The sequence below is a fragment of the Phoca vitulina genome, unplaced genomic scaffold (genome assembly GCF_004348235.1).
Source record: "Phoca vitulina isolate PV1807 unplaced genomic scaffold, GSC_HSeal_1.0 scaffold24, whole genome shotgun sequence".
NCBI lineage: Eukaryota > Metazoa > Chordata > Mammalia > Carnivora > Phocidae > Phoca > Phoca vitulina.
In genome coordinates this window covers 6,542,870-6,566,310 of record NW_022589727.1, presented here as the reverse complement: position 1 = coordinate 6,566,310, position 23,441 = coordinate 6,542,870, and the positions used below count along the sequence as shown (strand labels likewise).

Below are 23,441 nucleotides of genomic sequence, written 5' to 3'. Positions count from 1 at the left end.
ACACTTACGAATTGAATTAAAAACCTTCTCTCAGGCCGTGAGCAGTCCCAGCTGTCGGATGCCTGCTGTCAGGGCTGCTGGGAGAAGCCAAATGCATATTCATCTCAGATCCCTGGGTCGCCCTGCCTTGAAGGGCCTCCTGGACCGTGTGAAACCACGTGGGTGCCAGGGCATGAATCTGCTTCTGCTCTTACTGGTTAGGGTTTTAACTCTTCTGGGCTCCCCCTGCCCAGCTTCCAGGGGTGCTGCCCTTTTTCGGGGTGGGGCTCCATGGGGAGTGGTGAGGGAAGTATGGAGGTCTCCCGTGCAGAGTGTGTGAACGGTGAGGACAAACTTTGCCCACACCTCTCCTAGGGGGCACAAAGTAGTGATCCCGAATCCCTCTCTTCAAGCACAGCCAGGCCTTGGCAGGGAGAGGACCAGCAACCTCCAGGGATGTTCCCGCCACTCTCACACTTGCCTTCGGTTCGTTGGGGTTTGTGGGTCTCCCCATGTGGCCATCCCGGTAGTAAGCTATGCAGCTGGGGTGCTTGCTGCTATGCATCACGGGTCAGTGGTCTACCAGACCAGGGCAGACAGGGGTGGGGAGGGATCAGAAGGGATCAAGCAGGGAGACTCGCCCCTCTGGAGGGGAGAGTGGCCGCAAGATAGCCACAGCCACGGAGAGACCATCACACGTTTCCTACGTGGACTCGGCGCTCGGGGCTTGCAGGCAGCACCTCCCACTATGCAGAAACAGCCCCGGGATAAAGGCACTACTGGCATCCCAGGGCTGAGCTGAAGCACAGATAAGTGAAATGAATTGCCCAAGGTCACACAGTTCAGAGTGGTGGAGCTGGGTTGGCTGAAATTGGGGCGTGAGCCTGCCCAGCGGCATGGTGGGCTCTAAATCCTGAGGGCCTTCAGAGAAGGGAGAGATTGGGAGGGCAGAGTCATCATGAGGACGTCCTCCTGGATCAAGGCTGGGGCACGCAGGCAGGACAGCGGGGTTTGGCCAGGGCTTCAGACTAGGACAGGAGCTGTGGGACCTTGTATGATAGAGAAACAAGTAAAACAGGGAGAAAATCATGGGATCTTGGCTCACCTAGGAGTGATTTGATCCGACGTAGGAATGGCCTGCCTTGCTCTCCTCCACCCCTAGGCTACTCACACTCTGCTTGAGTACTTCTGTGGCTAGAGGCTCACTACCTTCTGGGACAGCTCCTGCCACTGGGGGTTGGGGAGGGCTTTGTGGGCCTTCCTCAAATGGCTGGTAGAGGCCACAGGGGAAGCACAGGCCCACCCTGGGGCCATCGCTGACCTTTTCCTTCCTAGCTCAGTCCAGTGGAGCTGAAGCTAATCACAAGGGTAAGTTCTCATTTCTTGGGCAAGCTTTGCACTGAGCCCACAGCCTCACTCCTCATCCCCCTACAACAGGCCAGAAATCTGTGCTTCAGTTTTTGAAAAATAAAGTTGTCACCGTTGTTGCTGGCCCTGAAAACTGGCTGGGCCACTTTTAGATGGTATGCACCCACTGTGGCAGCGGACAAAGGGGTGTGTGAGGGGGGGCAATGGTCACGGAATATCTGTGATGGGGAACAGCTGTCTGTAGGCACAATGGCCTTTGATTCTTTAATATTTAAGCCACATCCGGAGGCACAGAAAGATACAAGTTCAAGGCAGACACAGATGATGAAAATAAGGGGCTGAAATCTTCATCCCCCACTACGAATCCCATGGAATTAGAAACCATGTCAGTAGTTGAATAAACGTGCTGAGTTAGCAGTGCCATGTTGAAGAAACATCTCTGGAACACACTGCGAAACTCCTCTTTCTGACTCAGCCTCCTCATACAAGCAAACCCTGCATGTGTGTGGGGTGGGGCTGCTACTCTGGCCCAGCTTGCTCTTCTGCACCCCGCACCCATCTCTGAGGGTGGTGCGGCAGACTCTGCGGGCTCCTACCCATTAGCCAGCCCCTCTTCTCCTTCATGAACCAAAGTACAGGGTTTTTTTCATGGCCGATATGAAATCCCCTTTCCCAGCCTGCCTTGTAGCTAAGGTGACCATGGGACACAATTCTGGCCAATGAGACATACACTGAAGTCTACTGGGGAGGGGCCTCTGGGAAACCTTTTGCATTTTTGAGAAAAGGGACAGATGCAGCTGGACTTACTCTGCTTGATTGTGGATGCGATGCATGGAGCTGCAGCAGCCATTTTATAATCATGAGGGAAGAGACTCTGACATTGTTATGCTGCCAAACCTCAGACTCTGTGTTATGCAAAAAACCCAAGTTCCATTTGTGAAGCCACCGAAGTCAAATGTATTTCTGACAGGATAGTCACTGCAACCGAGGTTCAGAGAGTTTAAGTGGTTTCCTAAGGGCATACCGTAAGGATCCAGGCAGAGCTGAAGCTGGAATCTGATACTGCTTTCCACCTAAAAACAATGCTTTCCAATCTAAAGGCAGATCTCCTATGCGGTGACACCTAGAGGGCCACTGCCCTGCCTCACGTGGTCCCCTGGGGCTCTAGCACTGGTGCCAGAATCCCCTGTGGGAACAGCCTAATCTTGGCTTTAGGTGACAGGGACTGAGGAAGACAACACTATTCCTGCCCATTGTGAAGCTCTGGTTTTCCATGCAGTTGGTACCATGGGATTCAGTGGAAGGTACACAGGCTTTGGAGCCAGACCTCTCCCTGGCCACATGACCCCAAGGAAGCCCCTTTACCTCAGTGTCCTCTTCCATAAGATAGTGCTAGCCATGCTTCCTTGAGAGCACCTGTGCAATGCTGTCTTGACCAAGAAGCAGGATCATCCTTGCGATGTGTCTGGCACATGGTGAGCACTCAGTGAATGGTAGTCGTCATCATGGCTGGAGAGACAGGCTTCTGTTATCTTCCCTCCCATTCGGGAGCGTGGACTCAGGAGCCAGAGCAGACCTGCAGCAAATGCAGGCCGTGCCCTGCCCACAGCCCCTTGCTCTCCTCACTGCAATGACCCTGGCCTCACTTCCAACTGCCACTACCTGCACCTGCTGTCTGGGGCTTTCCTGGACCGCGGCGCCCACTCTGCCCACGCATGTGGCCAGCCACGGAGAGCTGGGGAATTCACGATCCCTGCGCACATTCTCAACCGAAGACTGGTGGGAATTGGTGTATAAATACCCCAGTTTCCTCACCCCTTGGGTGGGTGACCCTGGGGATTGTGATCCACATTGGGGCTAGAGGCCCCAGTGGGACTAAGTGCCACTCACAGTGAAAGCTAGTCTGCCTGATAACATACCTTTTATTGATTTCTTTCCCTCCTGTCATACTTCCTCACTTTCTATTCATGTTTCCTGGGGTCACCACCTAAAGAAACCACTTGCACTCAAATGTTTATCTAGAGTCTGCTTCTGGGAGCATTCAAAATAAGGCATTATCTTTCAGAGCCTGAAGTTAGGCCAGTGGCCATCAAATTTTTGTGCACATGAATCTTCTAGAGATCTTGTTAAAATGCAGTGGGGTACAGTGCATTTTAACAGTGACTCAGTCTGGGGTGGGACCCAAGACTGCATTTCTAACAAGCATGCTGATAATGCTGATGCACTGGTCCCAGATACACACTTCAGCCAGGGTTTAGACTCCAGTGCTCTTGACCCTGCTCAGACACGGGGGAGAGCAATGTGGCTTAGAGCAACCTGGGAGAGCTTGCTAGAGGAAGTCAGGGGGATTTAATGTTAAGTCTTAAAGCCCGGGAAGACTGTGGGGGTTGAGAAGCAGGAAGCGGGCTTTTCCAGAGAGGAGGGAAACTGGGGATTGCTGGGGCCTGAAGCCATGCCCGGAGTGAGCAGGATAGCAGGGTGACTCATCTGCCTGTGACTGGGGCCTGCAGGTTGTACGGGCTGGAGGTTCTGGAGCGCAGCGGTGTGAGGAAGATCTCATCCCTAACTCGGAAGGAAAATGCAGACTCCGGGCTCCCCAAAGTCTGCCCTCCTTACTGCCTTTCTGATTCTCCTCCCTTACACACACCTGGATTCTATCTCCCCTCCATGGAGCCCTTTCTGGTCATTTGCTCTTTTTTTTTTTTTTTTTTTTTTTAAAGGTTTCATTTATTTATTTGAGAGAGAGAACACGAGCAGGAGGAGGGGAAGAGGGAGAGGGAGAAGCAGACTCCCCTCCGAGCAGGGAGCCTGACGCGGGGCTCCATCCCAGGACCCCGGGATCATGACCTCAGTCAAAGGCAGACGCTTAATGACTGAGCCACCCAGGTGTCCCATCTTGCTCTTCTGAAATGTAACAGGACATATGGTCCAAACTACACATTTGACCATTTTATATTTTTATTGCCTGTGACTATTTCACATATGAACTAGGAGTCAACAGATTTTACTGTAGCAATGGACCCTGTGGTCATTCACACTCACATCATTGTTTTGTTATTCGTAATAACACTTGGATTATTTATAGCAATCCATAGCATATAAAGGTCTTACACATACGATTTTCATTATAGAATTAATAAAGAGCTCCAGGAAGGTCAGGTGGCTTGTCCCAAGTCATCCAGCTGATTGGTGTTGTCCCTCCAGGCTGTAAGTGCTATAAGTGGGTGGAGTGGAGTGTTTGGCATCACGTTGCCTCTTCTGGGCTGAACACAGAGTTGGGCACACCAGGCCCACACGCTTTGTACCCACTCAGCCATCGGAGGAGGCAGCCCTTGCCTGGTGCCCCCTGGTGGTCTGGTTGAGAACACTGCAAATGCCTTTGATCAACAGGACATATGGTCCAAACTGGTACCATAATGAACTGGGGCCCTGAGAGAACTCATCCCCCTGAAGTTCAGCCCTTTTCTCTTTACAACAAGTATTTTCACGAATAATTGAAGAATAAGGAACCACACTGCTTTCTGCCATCATCACCCAGGGTTGCCCATCTTTGCTGGGACGTGGTAACCCACCATTTGGTATGACTCCTTATTGGAGTTAAGAGTCACTTGCCAGAAACATGGGGACACCTTCCCACCCAGGCCAGTGTGGGCAGTGTAGGGGAGGCAAAGGCCTGGGCGGGAGGACTTGGAGATGTCTCTGTGGGAAGGGGAGTGAAGAGTCTCTGGGTAGAAGCAAGGGAGGTGGACTGGGGCCACGGCCTGGGGTGGAAGAGAAGAGGCAAGAACAGAAGGTGCTTGTCTGGCACTTGCTCTCTGGATCTAAGGCCTTGCTGACCTCCCTCTGGGAACTCTGGTGTTCCCCTCTGCATGATGTGCTCTCAGCCCCAGCCCTCCTATCTGTGGCACCATCTGAGAAGCTGCCAGATCTGCCTCCTGGCAGGATGTGGATCCTGCAGAGGGAAGAGCTGGAGAAACTCCACCCGTGGGTGGGCTGCGGATGCCACCACAAGGAAACCTGCAACTCCTTTCACTCAGATCACAGATTCCATGACTGGAGATCACTGGTGACACTGTCAGATGCAGAGCCACGTGTGGCCTGCAGATACACGAGTGTATGTGAACAGCCAGCCTTCCGCCTAGAGGTGAGCTTTGCCCTCTTCTGCTGCCCATCACTCCCGCTGAGCTTTCGCCCCTTAACAAGCTCTCCCACCTCTGATACTCTAAGGACCCTTGTGCTTGTCACCCAAGCGAAGAGAACCAGTGAACAAAAGAGAGGAAAGCTTGGGGCATCCCGGTGGCTCTGTCAGTGAAGCATCCGACTCTTGATTTTGGCTCAGGTCTTGGTCTCAGGGTGGTGAGATCGAGTCCCTTTGGGCTCAGTGGTGAAGTCTGCCTGAGATTCTCTCTCTCCCTCTCCCTCTGCTCCCTCTCAAGGCCTCATTGTGTGTTTTCCACCCACCCTTGGCCCTAACACAAAGCCTAGGGTCCCTTGTGGTCCCTTGGCACTACTGACATTTGGGGCCAGATAATTCTTTGTTGTGGGCTGTCCTGTGCATTGTAAGATGTTTAATAGCTTCCTGGCCGCTACCTACTAGATGCCAGTAGAGTCTCCAGACAAAGTCAAATGTCCCTTGAGGGGCAAAATTGCTGTCCGTTAAGAGCCAATGCTGTAAAAGGACAGACGAATAGTTCCTTTTAGGAAATATGTGCAAAAAAGGAAGATCTGTCATTCATTTCCCCAAGAGAGAAAGAAAAAATCGAGGCCAGGGCGAGATGCAGAGCAAGGACTGATGGGACCCCTCCTCCCCCCACTCCCTGCCATGACTCAAACACTTTTGAAGGCGTTTCCTCCCTGCCATGGAAGAGCCATAGGGTTGCCCATTTCTCAGTGTTATGGGTTGAACTGTGTTTGCCCCCAAAAGATGTTGAAGTCCTAACCCTCACCCAGTACCCATGAATGTGACCTTATTTGAAATAGGGTCTTTGCAGAAGTAATCAAGTTTAAGATGAGGCCATATGACTGGTGTCCTTATCAAAGGGGAAATTTGGACACAGACGTGCATAAAGGGAAGATGACACAGATGTGCATAAAGGGAAGATGACCATAGAAGAGCACTATCTACAAGCAAGGGAACACCTAAGGCTCCCAGAAGTGAGGAGAGAGACCTGGAACAGATTCTCCCTCACAGCCCTCAGTAGGAATCAACTTTGCCCACAACTTGATCTTCCACTTCTAGCCCCAGAACTGTAAGACAATAAATTTCTGTTGTGTAAGCTTCCCAGTTTGTGGTACTTTGTTATAGCAACCCCCAAGCTAATACACTCAGTAAGAAGGACAGCAGGACCAGGGAGCTGGAGGTGTGCAGGGATCTGGCTTGTGACCCCACCACTGGGAGCAGATACATATAAAGGTGGCAGGGGTTGGGGGAGAAGACGCACGTGCTGACAGGACCCAGGCTCACTGCATAGAGAAAAACACCAACACTGGGCCCAGAGGACAGACAAGTGGAAATACATCGTATCTCTAAAATGAAACACTTTGATTGCGCCAATCACTAGAAGTTGTAAAACTACCCTGAAGAATTAACAGCCTCTGTACATGCTAACTACATCCATCATAAATTCATCTTTAGTTTCTGTTATCATATCACTGTCTCTGGGGACCCCTGGTTTGTCATCATTTGCCCTTTATAATTTATTCATCTTGTTCTTGCCTGCATCCTTTCTACTTATCATTCATCTTTACAGTTGTACATAAAATTGGATGGATCCTTCCATAGCACGGTTGTCAGGAGGGAGATGGGCCTCATCAGGGAAGTCCCAGGAAATCTGGTGCAGGTCCCACTAGAGTCTCCGAGGGTGTCAAGGTGGAGGTAGGGTGGATAGAGGGAGAACGAAGAAGGCATGAGGGAGGGAGGCGGAGAGGGGAGAGCCAGAAGAGGCAAGGGAGAAGGATAAATGAAGAAAGGGTGGGAAACGAAAGGGGAAAAAAGGAAGAGAAAAATGACCAGAAGGGAGAGAAAGGAGGAGGAAACATGCATAAAGAGAAAAGGGAGAAAGAGAAAGGATGGAAGACAAGATGGGACTCGGGCAAAGGAAAGATGGACAGAGGAGGCATCTGGAGGCTGCAGCAGGGAGGCGCGGCTAGAAATCCAATTAGGGTTGTTTTGTTTTGTTCTTTAATTTTCCATTTTAACATCTTTCCTGGTACACTCAAAGAAGGTCACATTGAATTTCCATAGAAATGACTGGTCCTGAGTTGCAGGGACCTGCGTCTGGAGGTGTGATGGCAGTGATGTTGCATGTCTGCTGGGCTGAACCCAAGGCCGGGGAGACAGACAGAGAGGAGTGTATTGGTTTGCTTTGTATTCTCGGGTTGCTGGAGTGAGGGCACAAAAGCCAATCTTTAACTAGTGAATTGGAACTTTAATGTTTACCAAGCAGATACAGCTCCCACTCTCCCCACCCCCTCCTCCCCTGGCCAGCTCCCTCTCCTCCCCTCTTCCCTGTCTACTCCCTCTTCTGGCTGCTTCCACAGGCCTTCTGCTAACTGAACCTAGCTCTTCCCCTTTAGCAGCCCTGGTGAGGAGCCCTTTCTGCTGTCAGAGGAGCAAAGTGCTGGCCACTTCTGGCCATATTGTCTGGTTTTCCTAATCGAGTCTCTCTCCAGAGGCCCTACATTTCTAACTTCGGAAACAGATGGGGTCTTCCTGGAAGACAATTGCCTGCAAAGTCCCAAAGGCATGGGAGCTGGGACTAAGTAGCAGGGGCCTATTTTAAGGAACAGAATTCTTCCAAGAGGTCCCCTGTGCACACTTAGGCCCCAGGGAAGTCTCCAAGTGGACCTCTCCAGCCCAGCTCACAGTTCCTGGCCTGTCATGCATGCCTTGTGTCCAGGCTGATTCTCAGACCATTGCGTTCATCTCACATACCTGTCTTCCTCCCAACTCTCTATTCCCAGCCTGCCCATATCCTGAACAAAACCCTAGAGCAACTCCTATACCCATAGTCATCTGGGTCCCCCCGAAAGCAACTGGTAGTGCTAAAAAAGAGAGATGGGTATCCTGGCGTTGGTCCTGGCTTGGTCATTTGTTAATTGTGTGACTTTGGACAAATTGCTTCATCTAAGCCTCGGTCTCTCCATGTGTGGGGGATAATCCTGATAACTTCCTCATAGGGTAGCTGTGAAGATAAAATGAGGTAATGGAGGTAACATGCTTGCTTCATGCCCATTGGATAGTAAGTACTTAATAAATATTAGTTGTTATTATTGAGCAACGGTCCACACTACCCATTTTGTAATAGCCCGCTGTCTTGTAGTGTTGATATTTCTGTGCATATGTGTGGCTTCTGTCTCTAACTTAATGGAAACCTCCAAGAGGGGTAGGGATGAGTTTTTCTAAACACTGTTATCTGCCAGGATGCCTAGCACAGTGCCCGGCACACACTCAGGAAATGCTTGTTGATGGATTGAGAAACTGTCCCATGTTGACTGTACCCTACAAATAGGGGAACAAATCTTGGATATGGAAGAGGGTGGGCTGAAGAGGGGCAGGGGGCCAAGAAGAGAGATCAAGAGTGTGAGGAAGACAGAGATGGAGAGTTTAGAAAAGTGGAATCACTCTACCTAGATCCTGGCAGAAGATACTGCTCAAAAGGACCCTGATGAGCTTTTGTGGTTTAGTAATCTCATTCTAACCAAGTCATGCCGAACTCAAAAACAATAATCCATTTGTGACACTGGTCCAGGAATGATTCCATCAGCCATCCCAAGGACTTTGGTTAACCTGGTACCCAGGGATACTGACCTCTGACTTGTAAGAATAGCCATTGTGGAGTGTTTTCTGAGCTTTCACTTACCCCTAGAGAAATGTCAGTTCCCTTCTCAGTCCCCAAATGAGGACCTATATTGAGGGTCATCTCTAGTTCTGCCTCTGTTGTTTTGTTGTTTTTGGTGATGGTGATGTGTGTGTGTGTGCGTCAACAATGATACTGTTTTCCTTGCTGCCGACAGGCGAGCTCTGGAACTTGCTGGGAAACAGAATGGGTTGCCTGCACTATTTTCTCCCCTCTTTTTCTTTCCAGTGAGAAAGTGGAGGGCTGGTTTTAATGGATTGATTTTAATGGATTTTGAAGTCTGGAAAAGTGCCTAAACTGCTGAGGTTACCAGTTTTCTAGGTGCTTTTTTTCAATTGCTTTCTCCTTAGTCAGACACACAGTGTGCTCACTGGGGTACCTAATGTGGTCACCCCAAACAAGAAGAGGTCTCTCTCTGCCCCCCCTCCACCAAACAGGTGACCAGGAGCACAGTCTCAGCTGGTGGAAATACCCATTATTTGGTTGGGTGACAGCATTTTGCCTGGTCCTGTCCCTGCATTTGCCAGCATCACACTTTCTCTGATCTCAAAGGAGAGAACCAACCAACAATAATAACACAAGTTCTGCTTTCTGGAATCCACTTTAAAGCATAATTTTATTTGGTCATTTTGTTTTTTATTTGTTTCCATGTGGGTTTGTGTGGAGACAATATGCCCTGGGAAGTTTGAGCTTCAATCTTGTCTTTTCTCTCTGTCCCTCCCCCTGTAGGCTGTGCCTTCCCTGAGAATTGTGATGAGGTCTTTGAGGCCACGAGTCTCCCTGTGAGGCCTTTGAAGAAAGAACAGGCATTCCAGGCACTGCAAGGGGACTCCAGGCTATGTTTTAACCCCACCATTGGCTTCTCCTCACCCCTCCCATCTCCCAACATACATTCATGTTTCTTTTTGTCCTTTCTCCCAAACTTGCCCAACTTGTCTTTGTGATTTCAGAAAAATGCCACTGGATCTCCCAGTATGAAGGATTAGCACAGATTATGGGGAACAGTGTTAATTATCGGTGGAAGGGGGGCTGGCGCGTCGCTCCAGTGTGCTCCTGATTTCCCCTGGGCCTTTCTGCCTGGTAATAAGCCTGCTTTAATCTGGCAGGCCCCTTGGTGAAATCAGCACCACGGACAGTGGTATTGATTGCTTCTGAGAAACCATCACAGCTGCTCAACCAAATTACCTTTGATATGTGACCTTTAATGTAATTACTGCAACATCAAAGTATTTCTATAAATTATTAAAGAACTAATACACTCCATCATTTAGCTATTCTATTATATGTAAAATAAACAACCACAAGTTAATGTTAGATCCTGAACAATCCACACTTGCTACTGAAATTCTCCCAGTCCCTGGTCTCTCCCCCTTCAAAATCCTGAATCTCTCCCTCCCACCTTCTCTTTCTGTTTCCCCATCTAATTCCCAGCTTTTAGCCATCACGAAACTCCCCAGCAATCTCTCTCGGGCTGATGAAGGGCCTCCCAAAACAATGTGGTATTTTCTATTCCATTTGGGTGGCTCTAAAATATCTATCACAATCTTCCCCAAAACAAAGTACCATAAACACTTTATTAACCAGCACAAACCTTTCTCAGAAGCCTTTGATTATCTTACAATATGACTTTATGCTTCACACATAACATGGGGCGATGTGGAGCATATTTCTGCCATCTTACAGAGGGCACCCAGAAAGTAATTACTATAATATATGTGCGTGTAGCCGCGCTACTAAAAAACCAACTGGGGAATGGCCACCGTGCCAGAGCCGGGCTCCACACAAAAACCTGTGTGGTGCACGATTTCCATACATTTGCATCCGCGAGTATGTTATTAAGATGACTCAGCCCCGTGCTTTGCAATCACAAGTACCAAAATACAATACAAAGGCTGTCTTAATGGAAGGAAGGCCCTCCCCTCCCCTAAATGGGTAAAGAAGGATCTTTGATGCAAAGGAAGGCTGCCCCGACCCAGGGTTGCATTTTCTGTCTACCTGGTTAACCTTTCCCGCTGTGGGGCAGAAATGGAAACGTGTGTTTACATACGGGTTTGCTCGGTAAGAATGTAAACATGCATGTGTAAACACCGGTGAGCATACATACAGAATACACGTGCTCCCCTGCAGTGTCCATTGTATAAGCTTAACCACGGTATATTTGTAAATTCTTTAAATAATGCCCACAAACACATCTTTCCATAAATTTATCTTTAGATACTCGGTGAGCCGTATTTCTACCCCCCCCCCCCCCCAATCTCTGTGAACCCACAGGAGAGACCGCGCAGACCCTTGACCCGAGGAACACTTCTTATTTTATGGTGATGAACTAGCCTCGATAATAGCCATGGCTGATATCACACCCAGTTAGGGGGGCCATAAATAATTCTCTTCTCCCCCGCACAGAAGCTATAAACCAGGGCTGAGGCGCGATAGTTTATCAAAGACGAGGGCTGGCTCCTTAAATAAACCGCGGTGATCTCACTTGCGGCGCCGAGCCTGGGCGAGGAGGCGCCCCTCCCGCTCCGGCCCCCAACCCCGCCCCAGGAACAGTCCGTGTCCGACGTCGATCCGCGGGCGCTCGGGCGGCCCGGCCACCCGAGACCCCGTGGGGCCGGCGGAGGCAGCTCCGGGCGCCGGGGACACAGGACACCCTGCGTCCCCGCCTCTGCTGCCCGCGTAGGCAGAGCGCGGAAGAGGGACCCGATCGGAGGCGTCCCTAGGGCCAGGGGAGGAGCCTCGCCCGAGCTCTGCGGCCGTCGCCGAGTTCGCCCCCCGCCCGGGATTCCGTCGGGCCTGGACGGCTCAGTGCGGAGGCCGCGGGGCGAGCTCGGAGCCCGGCGCCCACGCGCACTCGCCCGGGCCCCCAGCCTCCGGGCTTCTGGGGGCGCGGGGGGCGGCGCGCAAGCTCCCGAGCGGAGGCAGGCCCGCGCCCGGGCCCGCGATCCCCCCGCCGGCCGCGTCGCCGCCCGGCCTCCCCGAAGTCGCCCCCTGTCGGCGCGTCCGTCGCTCGCGCCTCGGCGGGCGCCACTTACCCCGGGCAGAGTCTTCTGCTCGTGTAGCGCGCTCTGGGCCTTCAGCGCTGACTCACGCTCGCAGTAGGTGAGGAAAGCGCAGCCTGGGGAGGGAAGCAAGCGCCGAGAAGGGTCAGTGGGGCGCCCCCGGGCCGCCGACGCGCCCTCTCGCCGGCCCTCCAGTCTCGGCCCCTCCCCGCTCTGCGTCCCTCTCCCCACCTCTCTCTCTCCTGTGCACTCCACTGGAGCTTTCTTGCCTCTCCGTTTTCCTGTCTGTCTGCTTTTTGTCCCTCGCGTTGCTTTTCTGTTTTGCTCACTCGCCGAAGTCTCCCCACCCTGCATCTTCCCCCCCCCCCACCACACCCCCTCTCCCCGCGAGTCCCTTCCTGTCCCTGTGCCCCGGTGCCTCGGCCTTCTCCCTCCCTCCTTTCCTCCCTTCCTCCCCCCAGGGTGGTGTTCGGTCTCAGCTCCAGCTCCAGCACCTCCCGGAAGGGGCAGCTTCCTGCTCTCGCCCCCAGCACCTCTAGTCCCATTGGACCATGAACTCGTTCTGGCCCCTTCGGAGTGCTGCCGGCTGCTCCATCAGGGATGATGCAAGGACCGTCTAGACCTGCCCCTGCCAAATAAAGTCTCCATCTGTAGGGAGGACCCCAGGCCTGTCTGTACTAATAAAGTGAATGGGGCTGTCCCTGTGTCCCCTGCCGCCCCATGTGCAGTGATATCTCCACACCCCTCCAGTCAGAGGGCTTCTTGGGCATATCTAGCCCACCAATGCTCAACACTGGACCTCTTGCTCTGCCTCTAATTCCCTGGGCGGCCCTGGCAAATCCCATCTCCTGTGCGGCTTCAGTCTCCTCATGTGTGCACTGAGAGGACTGACCCAGTGGGCTCCAGGGTCACGCCAGTGTCGTTTTCCCCTTAAGTGACTCTGACCATGCCTCACCAGGGAATCTGGATTTTACAGAGCAATGTACTTAACTCAAGGGGGGACTCTTTATGCTGGCCCTTCAGGCATGGTGACAAAGCAAAGAGCACGCTTGCTAGTGGGAGAGTCTTTCTGGCAGTTTCTTCCTCTGCCTGAGGTTACGGCTGAGCATGGCTTCCGAGGCCTGTAAGACCCAGGCCATAAGGGAAGTCAAAAAGCCAACTTTGGCCAACAGAAGCCTTGAGTCTCCTGGGGAACCATCCCCTCAAGCTTTCCGAAGGCACCCTGAAGCCTGGCCACCTCCCTTGTTTCCCGGTCTTCTTTCCCTCCACTGCCCCTCGTCTTTGTTCTCACGGTCTTCTCACCCGGTATGCCTTCTCACCCCATTTTCCCATCTTCCAATCCCCACCATTTTTCAAGAATCTGATCAAGTTCCACTGACTCCAAACAGCCCTTCTTGACTGCTCTAGTCCATCCCAAGCCAACCTCACTTTTTGACCACCCATTCTCATGGCCATTTGTTAACTACTTCCCAAGTGCCCACTGTGTGCTAGGCTCTGTGGCCCAGGCCCTCTTCCTGTGAGGTCTGCAGGCTGGTGGTGCCTACACCAACCCTTGTTACCAGGCTTTCTCTGGCTTCTTGCTCCCCGGGAAACAGAGTGCTCTCAGCATCCTCGGCAGTTCCTTTCTCCTCCACCACCCAGTGTGTGTATGTAGGGGGCAACCCTTCCTTCTCTTCCAGTATAGAAATTGGTCCTGCCGCCCACCTTTGGAGAGGAGATGGAAGGGAATGTATGTGTGAAGGGGACAGAAAGATAGGAGGAAGGAAGCAGGGAGAGGTACCCATGAGGCAGAAACTCTCAGCAACCTGTGGGCTCTGTGCCTTCCCCACCTCCAACTCTTGCCCCAGGCTGGGAGGACGTGCCAAGAAGCCTCTCTTCCACTCCATCCCATCCCTCCCCATCCAGACCCCAGATCACCCCGCCTTCTCCCCCCTCCTCACTCCTCCCTCCTGGTCTTGCCAGACGGTTATTGATGGAGACACCAGGGGACTGAAATGAATAGCGGTCAGAGGCCCCCATGACGTCCTCCCTCGTGCTGTTGCCTGCCTCTCTGGGGGCCTCTTTCCTCCTGTCCCTTTCCTGGCCTTGTCCTCTGTCTGTGCCTGCCTGCAACTGGGAGGCAGCCACTGTCTTGCTTCAGGCAGGCAAGCCAGCTAGGGACAAGGTCAGGGACAGGTGTGGAGAGGGGAGGAGGAGGAAGGTGGCAGGAGGAAGAGGGAACAGGGAGGAGTCGGAGAAGAAAGGGGAAGTAGGAGGAGATGAGAGGAAGGCCCGGAAGGGGAGGAGGAGGAAGAAAGGGAGAAAATGACCACATTGTTGTGGTCCGGGATGTCAGATAACAAAAGAGGAAAGGATCCCAGGAAAGAGAAAGGATCTGTTGCTTTTTCCCAGCTTCCAGGAATTTCTGCCAGTGTTTTTGAGACCTCACAGCCGCTGTGAACCAGAATCTTTGAGGGAACCCCCAGACCTCAAAGTCTGACCTCACCTCCTTCAGTTCTTCCTCTTGCCTACCCCCTTCCCTCCTTCCTATTTCTCAGCTCTGCTAGACACACTCTGCCTTAGGACTTCTGCCCTGATTTACCCTGCGCTCTGCGTGCTTGCTCCTTCACTCTCCTCAGGCTTCTGCTTGAATGTGACCTAGTGATGCCCTTTCTGACCTCCTTTCACACAGCACACCTCCCCAGAACACACCTCCTCTCTGACCCCTTGTCCTGTTTACTCTTCTCTTTGGCACCCCACTGAGCTATTAACATTACATGTTGGTTACTTGATTGGCAGTTTCCCCACACTCCGAGGGAGGTCAGGGACTTGCTTCTGTCCCATTCCTGCTTGGTTCTCAATGCCCACAGCAGGGGCAGGACCTCAATACATATTTGTCAAGAGCACTGAATCCTGCCCAGCAACTTGTGCAGGGCCAATAGGTGGGGGGCATGTATCCTCATCTATAAAAAGGGAGAGCCATCCCCCTCAAAGGTTTGTGGGGGACCTACCAGCCAATGAGTACTAACAACCTCAGCAGAGAGCTCTCTAATTGCAGAGCACAGCCTAAACAGAAACTCACTCTTGTGGTCAGGAGGTCAGAAGGCAGAGTCCCTCCTTCTGTCCCTCTGCACATCTGCCAGGAGGGACCAGCCTTACAGAGGCGCCGGTTGGGGCAGACTCCCGGGCCCTTCTCAAGTGCTCTCTTGAGCCAGTCCCATGCCACAGCTCGGCTTGGCTCGGCTCACTGTGTCTCACTAGGGCTCTTTTTTTTTTTTTTAAAGCAGATACGGATAAGCAGCTATTAACCGCTGACTCCAGCGTGCAGGAAGGGACTGCATCTGCTCCCTGGTGGAGGGCAGAGCCCTGGGTGGCAACCTGGCAGGGAGGGGGTGGCTTCGGAAGGAGAGTTTGCCACCATAGGGTCCTGCAGAGCACGGTGGGCCTGAGGTGGAGGCTCAGGTGGGACTTGGAGTGGCCAGGGGAGGAGAGAGTGCCCAAGCCTCACCCACTGGCACTTGCTGGCCTCTCCTGTGTAGGGCAGGGGGGTGGGGCACACAGAACCCCACTCAGAAACGCTAGTTTTGACTTCCTGGTACTCATTGCTGCTCCTCACCGGAGTTGTGGAGTTGGGGAGGGGGCTTCCAGCTGCAAGGATGTGGAAGGGGGGGCCTCAGCTCAGCGGTCACCAAAGCTGCCCTGCTCACTCTCTGTGACGTGCTGTGCTGAGCTCATGTGTCCCCAGAGACACATCTGTGAGGTCGCTTGGGAATTCGCAGTCTATTCAGTCTCTTCAGGAAATGGGATTCTGTCCCGGAGCAGCTGCTTACTGAGCCAACAGGGCCTGGGAGAGGAGGCTAGACCAGGCTCTGCACCTTGAGAAGGTCTGAGAAGGGAGCACCTCTCCCTGGGGATGGGGACCGTGGCCCAGCATTCCCTCCCTGGCCCGGCCCTACAAGGGGGCTCTTCCTTGTGCTCACAGAGAGAACAGGAGTCCACTGTGGCTGTTCGGAAAGGCAGAACAATTGAAAACCACCGAAAGGTCTCTCAGTGCAGAGATGGTTTTATGTTTCAACCATGGAATACTCTACAGCAGTTAAAATGATGAAATGGTCCTAAATGTACCAGCATGGGAAGCCACAGTCAGATGCGAAAAGCAAAGTCATGAAACAGCATATGCCATGTACATGCAGTGAAGACATAGGCCATTAGTTCCTTGTGCACCTGAATCTGTATTTACACCATGGCACAAAGTCTAGAAGGTGTCACACCAAGCTGAAAACAGGGAGTCTGTGGGAAGGTGGGGCACGTCTCCCATAACATTAACCTTTTTTGGTTTGATCGACACAGTTAGACACCAGAATGTATTCATGTATCACTTGCACAATTAACTTTAAAGAAAAAAAAGCTTTGCTGAAAGAGGGTAGGATAAAAAGGGAGAAGGTGTGAATGCGTGAGCCAGACCCACAGCCCATTTTGAGAGGACAGTCAAAGATCACTGGGCATCAGCTTCCTAGCAAATTATTCATGAGGGAAATTATCATGTGAGGGTCCAGCTATGCCCGGTCTCAAATCTTCCTTTGAGCTAGGAATCGAAGCAGATTCCCTCCACCCAGTGAGCTGTGAATGGCATCTTGGTCCTGTGGCCCTGAGTTCCCAATGTTTGTGGGATGGAATCCATGACTGATGGAGCCCAGAGCCTCCCCATCTCGGCTCTCCAGTTCTCCCCTTCAGCCGAGTGAATCTGAGGCGGGATCTAAGGTGGGGAGTGCAGAAGCGACTATCTCTGGGGCTATGACCTCGCCGCTCAGCTCCTATTTTTCCTGTCTCACTGTCCTAGAGGGAGGGTCCCCCAGCACCAGCCCCTCCCCTGAGTCTCCCATCCCTCCTGAATCATGGACATGAGCAGAACAGAACTGCAGCCCAGCAGAGCAGGGATGGACTTTGGAAATCATCCGGGGTGGGAATGGGAGCAGAGAGATGTCACATTTTGAGAAAAGTCCCATGACAGTGCCTCCAGCAGCAGCTGCCTGCCGGGGTTCCCTGCACGAGGCGGCCCACACCCTCCTGCCTCTCTTCTACCATGTGCGCTGAACACCGGGCTGCACTCACTCGTCCTCATGCTGACATTTAACCTCCTCCCACTCATCCTTCGTATTTACTTGTCCTTCCCGTTTGTTCCTTGGCTTGTGTCTCTGAAGAGACCATCCACTCTGTGAGGGCAGAGACAAGGGTTTCTAAATGGAGGACTGAGCTTCTAGCTCAGGGATCTGAGGACTGAGAGACGAAGAGAGCCATGGGGTGGGAGAAGGGGAGCCACCTGGCACTGAAGAGAGAGTGGGAAGCCCTGCGGGGAGCCGGGAAGGAAGGCAAGGGAGAACGGTGTGGTCAGGAGAGGTTAATCAGGAGCCGCCCAGGATCCAGGCAGCCATGGGGAGGCAGGCAGAGCTGGTGTCAGGAGGGAGTTGCTGGGCTGAAGTGCAGGCGGGGGTGCAGACAGCCCCCTCCAGCCAGGCAGCCTGAGGATGATGAGGCGAGGGGGCACCACTGGTTCCGAGGAGGTGGGCGGGTGCCCTCTCCCACGTGGGGGAAAAACACAGCCCCGGCAGAATTAATTGCACGAGATGGCAGTAATTTACAAAGCCCCCGTGTGCGGGGATAAAAGGCCCTTGTCATTGTGAAGTGAAGGAAGTACAATTTCCTGCCCAACTCCAAGCAGGGCTGAAGCCTGGGGTGTAATCATCACGGAAGGGAAGGCTCCCAACGTGCTCCCTCCTCCCACCCCGCCAGGCCTTGGCTTCCCATTAATTGAATTACAGAATTAGCCAGAGGAAGGTGGCCCTAGAATAGGAAGATCTGGACTTTAATAAAACATCAGAACCTTCAGGGCCTGCTCTTGGTTGGCCTGGAGGAAGTGAGAGGAAGCGAGGGCCTGGGAACGGGGTGGGGAAGGGAAGGGAGCAGGAAACGCACCAGCCAGCCAGACCAATGGGTCGTCAAGGAGGGGCTCCCTGTTCAGTGCGGTCTTCTTGGGCAGTCCAGGAAGACCCCCTCCCTGCCCCAGATCTCCACCTGCCTAGTTCCTGAAATCCCATCCTCAGGGCACCACACCTCAGTGGTTCTCACCGAGGCTGCACCTGAAAATCACCTGGAGAATCTTAAAAAACAGATACAGTCCCTGCTGCTGAGAAATTAAGGCAGAATCTCTGGGGGTGGATAGAGAGAGGGAGGGAGAGAGGGAGCATCCGCCAGCCTCCCAGGAAAGAGGGCCACGGGTGTTCTGAGGCCAAATCCGCCCCCTCCGCCCCGCCCCACCCCAGTTCCTGTTCCCCATGGTCTGGGTGAGCAAGGGTGACCTGTCTGGTGCTTTCTGGAGCAAATGTCCCCTTCCTCCTTTCCTACACACGCAGGAGACACAGCTGCAGAGCTGTCCCTCATGTACACGCTCTTCCTCTGGGAATGTCTTCCCATCTCTGTGCCTGCCCCGGGTCTGCACCTCCTTCAAGACCCACCTCTTTGGGTACATACCTGGACCCCCACAGTCTCACCTTCCTCTGATTCCTGCCCCAAGGGTGAGCCTTGTCTGCTCATCTAATCCCTGAACAACTTGGGAATGGGCCCTTGGGGCTCAGCAGAGCCCAGTGACAGGCAGGAGAAAGAGACCAGGGGACTATGACACTGTCTCTGCCTCTTTCCCAGTGCCCAGCCACTAGGTGACCCTCCTGCCAGTTTCCCAGGACCTGTCCTGGTGGTTCTGGTCTGCCCCCCTTCCCCGGTCTTTTCTACCTGGACCTTACTCCTTTCTCCGCCTTCTCCAGAGGAATGCTCCCTGCTGGTATTGCAACAGCTCCTGTGGTTTCCCTCTCTCCATAGGAGAGGGACAATGAGCCCACCCATGTGTGTGACTCTGACTTCCTCTTGCATCTCCACCTCCATGGGGTAAACCCAAGCCTGAGCATCCTTTCCCCTGCTGCCTCTGCCATGCCTCTCTCCTTCGGAGCCCACATGTCCTTCTAGGAGTGACGGAGCCTCCCCTTTTCCATGAAGATTCCCCTGACCACACCAACCCCAGCATCTCTTAAAGCCCTTATCGATGGCAGTTAGAACACACATATTTGTCTACCTTGCATTTATGTGTGTTTTGCCCACATGGAAATCTGATACTATAGGAACTGCCACCTCCAGGGTCCTCTTCTCCTCCCAGTGTCAGACATCACTGAATGCAGTGGTGGTTAAACTTCATTCTGCCCCTGCCTGGGTGACAGTGATCTGAAATGCTGGGGAGAGATGGCTGGCTGCAGGGGAAGCAGGGTGTGTGGAGAGGGTCTGGGACGTCTGCCCTTCAGCTCAGGCCCCTGATGGTGGCAGGAGCCATCCATCTTCCTCGGAGGAGACGTGGCAGGTGGGGATGACAGGGCTGCCGGCAGGCGGGGGAGATGGATGGCGCCCTCAGCCAATGCATTAGGGCTGCAGGCCTGCTCCCTCTTCAGGGCCCTCCAGGGCTGAAACTCTACCCTTGGCCCTCATCCTGCTCTGGGGCTCAGCACTGCCCTCCTACATCAACTATCTTTAAACAGGAAACTCCAGAGGTGAGCGTGGTGGCTTGTTCAAGTGCTTCTCAGAGATAATGGTTGCGTGGCGTGGGAAAGTTAACCTGGCTCTCTGCGACCCTAAGCGTGTCTCTTACTTCTCCCAGGTCTTCTGCCCTTTGGGGCCACAAGGCAGAGATGGACACAGAGCTGGGGGATAGGGATGTCCCCAGACCTAGACTAGGATCCCCTGGGGAATGGGACCAGCCTTCTCTTTCTCTGCCTGCGAGGCACAGGGCAGGGCCCAGGAAGCTCAGACCCAGGGACCTCATTGGCTCTGGACCTCAGAGGATGAAAGGAGTGGCGGGCAGGCCTTTGCCAAGTATCTTTCCTGCCCATTGCCCTTGTTTACACCCTCAGCACTGGAGAATGGCATGCATGGTGTCGGCTGCAACATCTTTATGGCACTGTGAGAAAGGACAAAAACTGGACATGACATATTGATGGCCTCTCCCCTCTCTCAGCAAAGAGCTCTCAGTGGTGGAGCCTGGCCCAGGGAAGGTGCGAGCCTTTCTGAGGCTCAGCCCAGGGGCAAAGGACCACCTGCTCTGCTGACCCCTGTGCCGGCTCTGTTCCCGTAGCCAAGGGGCTGCCTTGTGCCCCATCTCTCGGCCAAAAGCTCCTGCTGGTCCCCATGACAGCACGCGGTGCTCCCTTTCATCCCTGTCTTCGTGGGGGGCTTCACCGGACACGGTGCTATTGCTCCCATGAGCTCAGCCTTCTTGTACCTCGGAGTAGGCCACGGGGATGTTATCAGCATCTGGCAACTGGACAAGTAGAGACCTGAGGCCCCTGATGGCTGCTTGGGGCTCAGTTGCTCTTGTCCCCTCCAGCAGCCCTGCGTAGTGTCTGGACCCTGGGGGCCCTCATGAGAGATGTCCTCCCTCCACACCCCCACCCCATGGCTTGCACTTGGGACAAAGGGCTCCATGACCTCATTCTCTTCCTGCAAGGACCCAGGTGGAGTCAGCTGGGCTCTCCGGGGCTTCCCTGAGCTCCCTCTACCCCTAGTGCCCCCTCCAATGTCAAAGTCAGGCCATGGGCTCCTCCACAGAGGGCTCTATCTGAGCATCCAGGTTGGATGTGAAATGCATGTGGGGCACTTGTTACTCACACGGATGCCAGGATAAACGCTAAAGCACAGACACTGAACCGTGTTCCCGTCTAATTAACGTGGTTGGGGAGTTTAGATCTTCCTGTTTTGAATTTTCTCAGAACAGGGAGCACCTGCCGAGAAGACGGGCATGACTCAGTGGGAAGGGACTGCTAACTGAGTGCCACAGGGGAAGGGGCTCTCAGGAGCTCCCTTGGCCTGACCCAGCCCATCACTGAACTGTGGGAGCTGGGCCTCTGAGAAAGCAGGGCCGTCTCAACTGGTCCGGGAGGGAAAGCATGTTCCTGTCTCAGAGCACTTCTGTCTCTGTGCTCTTATCTCCACCGCCGGCCTGCAACTGTCTCTCCTTCTCCCCTGTCTTGCTGTGGCTGCAGTGCTGGGCTGGCTGACCTCAGCCAAGCTGCTGACCCCTGGCCTGACGCGCTGAGCTCCTCAGTGCATGGGAATGACATGGTGCAGGACCTGAGCCCCTCAGCGGCCCCCAGTGTTTGCCAAGTCCTGTGTGTGTGTGTGTGTGTGTGTGTGTGTGTGTGTGTGTGTGTTTGTCTGTCTCAGGCCCACAGAGGAAGCTCAGCAGATCCTTGTTGAGTTGCATAGAATTCCCTTTGTTGGAGATTTACGTGGTGGTTGGACCAGCTAAATTAAGGTGGGGGTCATTTTCCCCAATAGGATCCCCTTCCGCAGGTAGGTGGAAATGTGGGGGAATCCCTCCTTGATATGCTCCTGAAGCCCCCGGCTGCCTCCCCGAAATTGTCCCTGGCATATCCAGAGAGACAGCTCTCTATGCCATGATGTCCTTGTGCGGTGGGGGATGAGCCTCTCTTGACTCCTTTCTCCCGTGAAAGGAGAGATCGCACCCTCAAGGCAGGGGATTGAGGAGTCCCTTTGTCCCTCTTCTCGGTCACACCGAACCACACTTCTCCCCAGCGCATACCCGTGTCACCTTTGGGCCTTAGCTCTGGCTCCTCTTCCACCTGAGGTGCCCTCCCCACTTGCAGGGGCAGGGTGGGGGAGTATCCTCTACCAGCTCCCACCACCTCTGCAGCCCTCCCCAGCTTCCCAGCACTCCCCAATTCTCCTTCCAATGAGTTCTTCCACGTCCAAGTGTCTAAAATATAACCACGAGGGCTTGGCTGAACAGAGTTTTCTGCTGTTCTCATCTGCAGAAACTCTGTCTTCCTACCAGAGCACAGCTCACGGGGCTGGGCCTGTCCTGTCCATCCTTGAACAAGTCCCGGAATGGGGGCTTCACAAGAGCAGCTGAGCTGCTGAGAATCAGAAAGGAGGGCATGCCAGCTCCACTTTGATTGGGCTCGGGCACTCAGGACCTGCCAGGTGAGGTGAATTAATCCTGCCTCTCTCTCCTGGCTCCTTCGTAACAGCCCCTAATTCACTTAAAAAACAAAAAAAAAAAAAAAAAAAAAAGAAGCAGCACACCAACCAAGAAATTCCAACCTCAGCATCCAAGACAGGCTATTTTGAAAAGACCAATAGCCAGGAGTCCCATATTACAGGATCAATGTTTGGAAAATGCGATTTTCTTTGCAAAAGCAGAAAAACAATCTCACACAGTCCTGGCAGGCCATGGTCCAACTCTCAGCGGAGGGTGTCTTTCCCTCATGATCTCGGCCACTTAAGCCACTCTTCTGGCTGGGCATTGAGCTTCACCCAACATCAATAAGATAGGTTCAATCATAGGCGGTTAGCAATATTTAACCTGAGGGCTGCAGCAAAGGAGTAGTTAGCAAATGTGATGGTTATGCTGGCCTTGGTGAGTTAATCCCTCAAACTCTCTGAGCCCTGGCAGAGGTAGCCATCACACTGTAGGAGGGACAGAGGCTCTAGCCGGTCAGCTGGCCCCAGTCCTGGGGAGGGATGGAGATGCTCACCCTTCATTCATTGCTGACCTTGGGAATGCCCAAGGTGGGCGAGAGGCAATTAGCAAATGGGGAGGGTGACCTCTGGGGGGTGAGACAGAGCCTGGCATTCAGCTTGATTTCCTCTCTTCCCAGAGACTTACCCACATCCCACAGAGCCCACCAAGAAAGAAGACTGAACTACCCAGTGTGCTGACGTGTACATCAGACTCAAACCCTGTGACTGGGATGGGCGGTACTATCATCCGTGGCGGGAGGGAAAGATGATTCGTTCACTCACTCATTCCACAACTATTTACTGAGGGCCCACCATTTGTCAGATGATAAAAGACATAAAGGAGACCCTAGGTGAACAAACTTGCAAGGCTAGGTGATAAATGTGCAGGAGCATACCAGCCAAGCCAAGGTTTGTGCAGGGCTCATGCTAACAGCAAACACTGATGATTGGTTATCTGCTGGGCATGGGTCTAAGTGCTTCAAGGTATTGAATCATTTAATACAATAAGTCTATGCACTAGTACAATAATCACCCCCATTTTACAGAGAAGGAAACAGAGGCGCTCGAAGACAAAAGACTTGCCCAGAGCCTGTGGCCCAGTCCCTGGTAGAGTTGGGCTGCCAGATGCGGCAGGCCTCCTGCAGAGTCTGTGACCTTAACCCTGGGCTCTGCCACCTCC

General features: G+C 53.3%; 1 protein-coding gene across 1 annotated transcript in view; it reads right to left on the bottom strand.

Moving 5' to 3' along the window:
* The window catches only part of CELF4 (CUGBP Elav-like family member 4), a 238,854-nt gene that overhangs the window by 150,512 nt on the left and 64,901 nt on the right, over positions 1-23,441 (bottom strand). Inside the window, exon 2 of the mRNA XM_032421223.1 lies at positions 12,239-12,321. Within this exon, the coding sequence (XP_032277114.1) occupies positions 12,239-12,321 (83 nt within the window). The remainder of the gene's footprint in view (positions 1-12,238; positions 12,322-23,441) is intronic.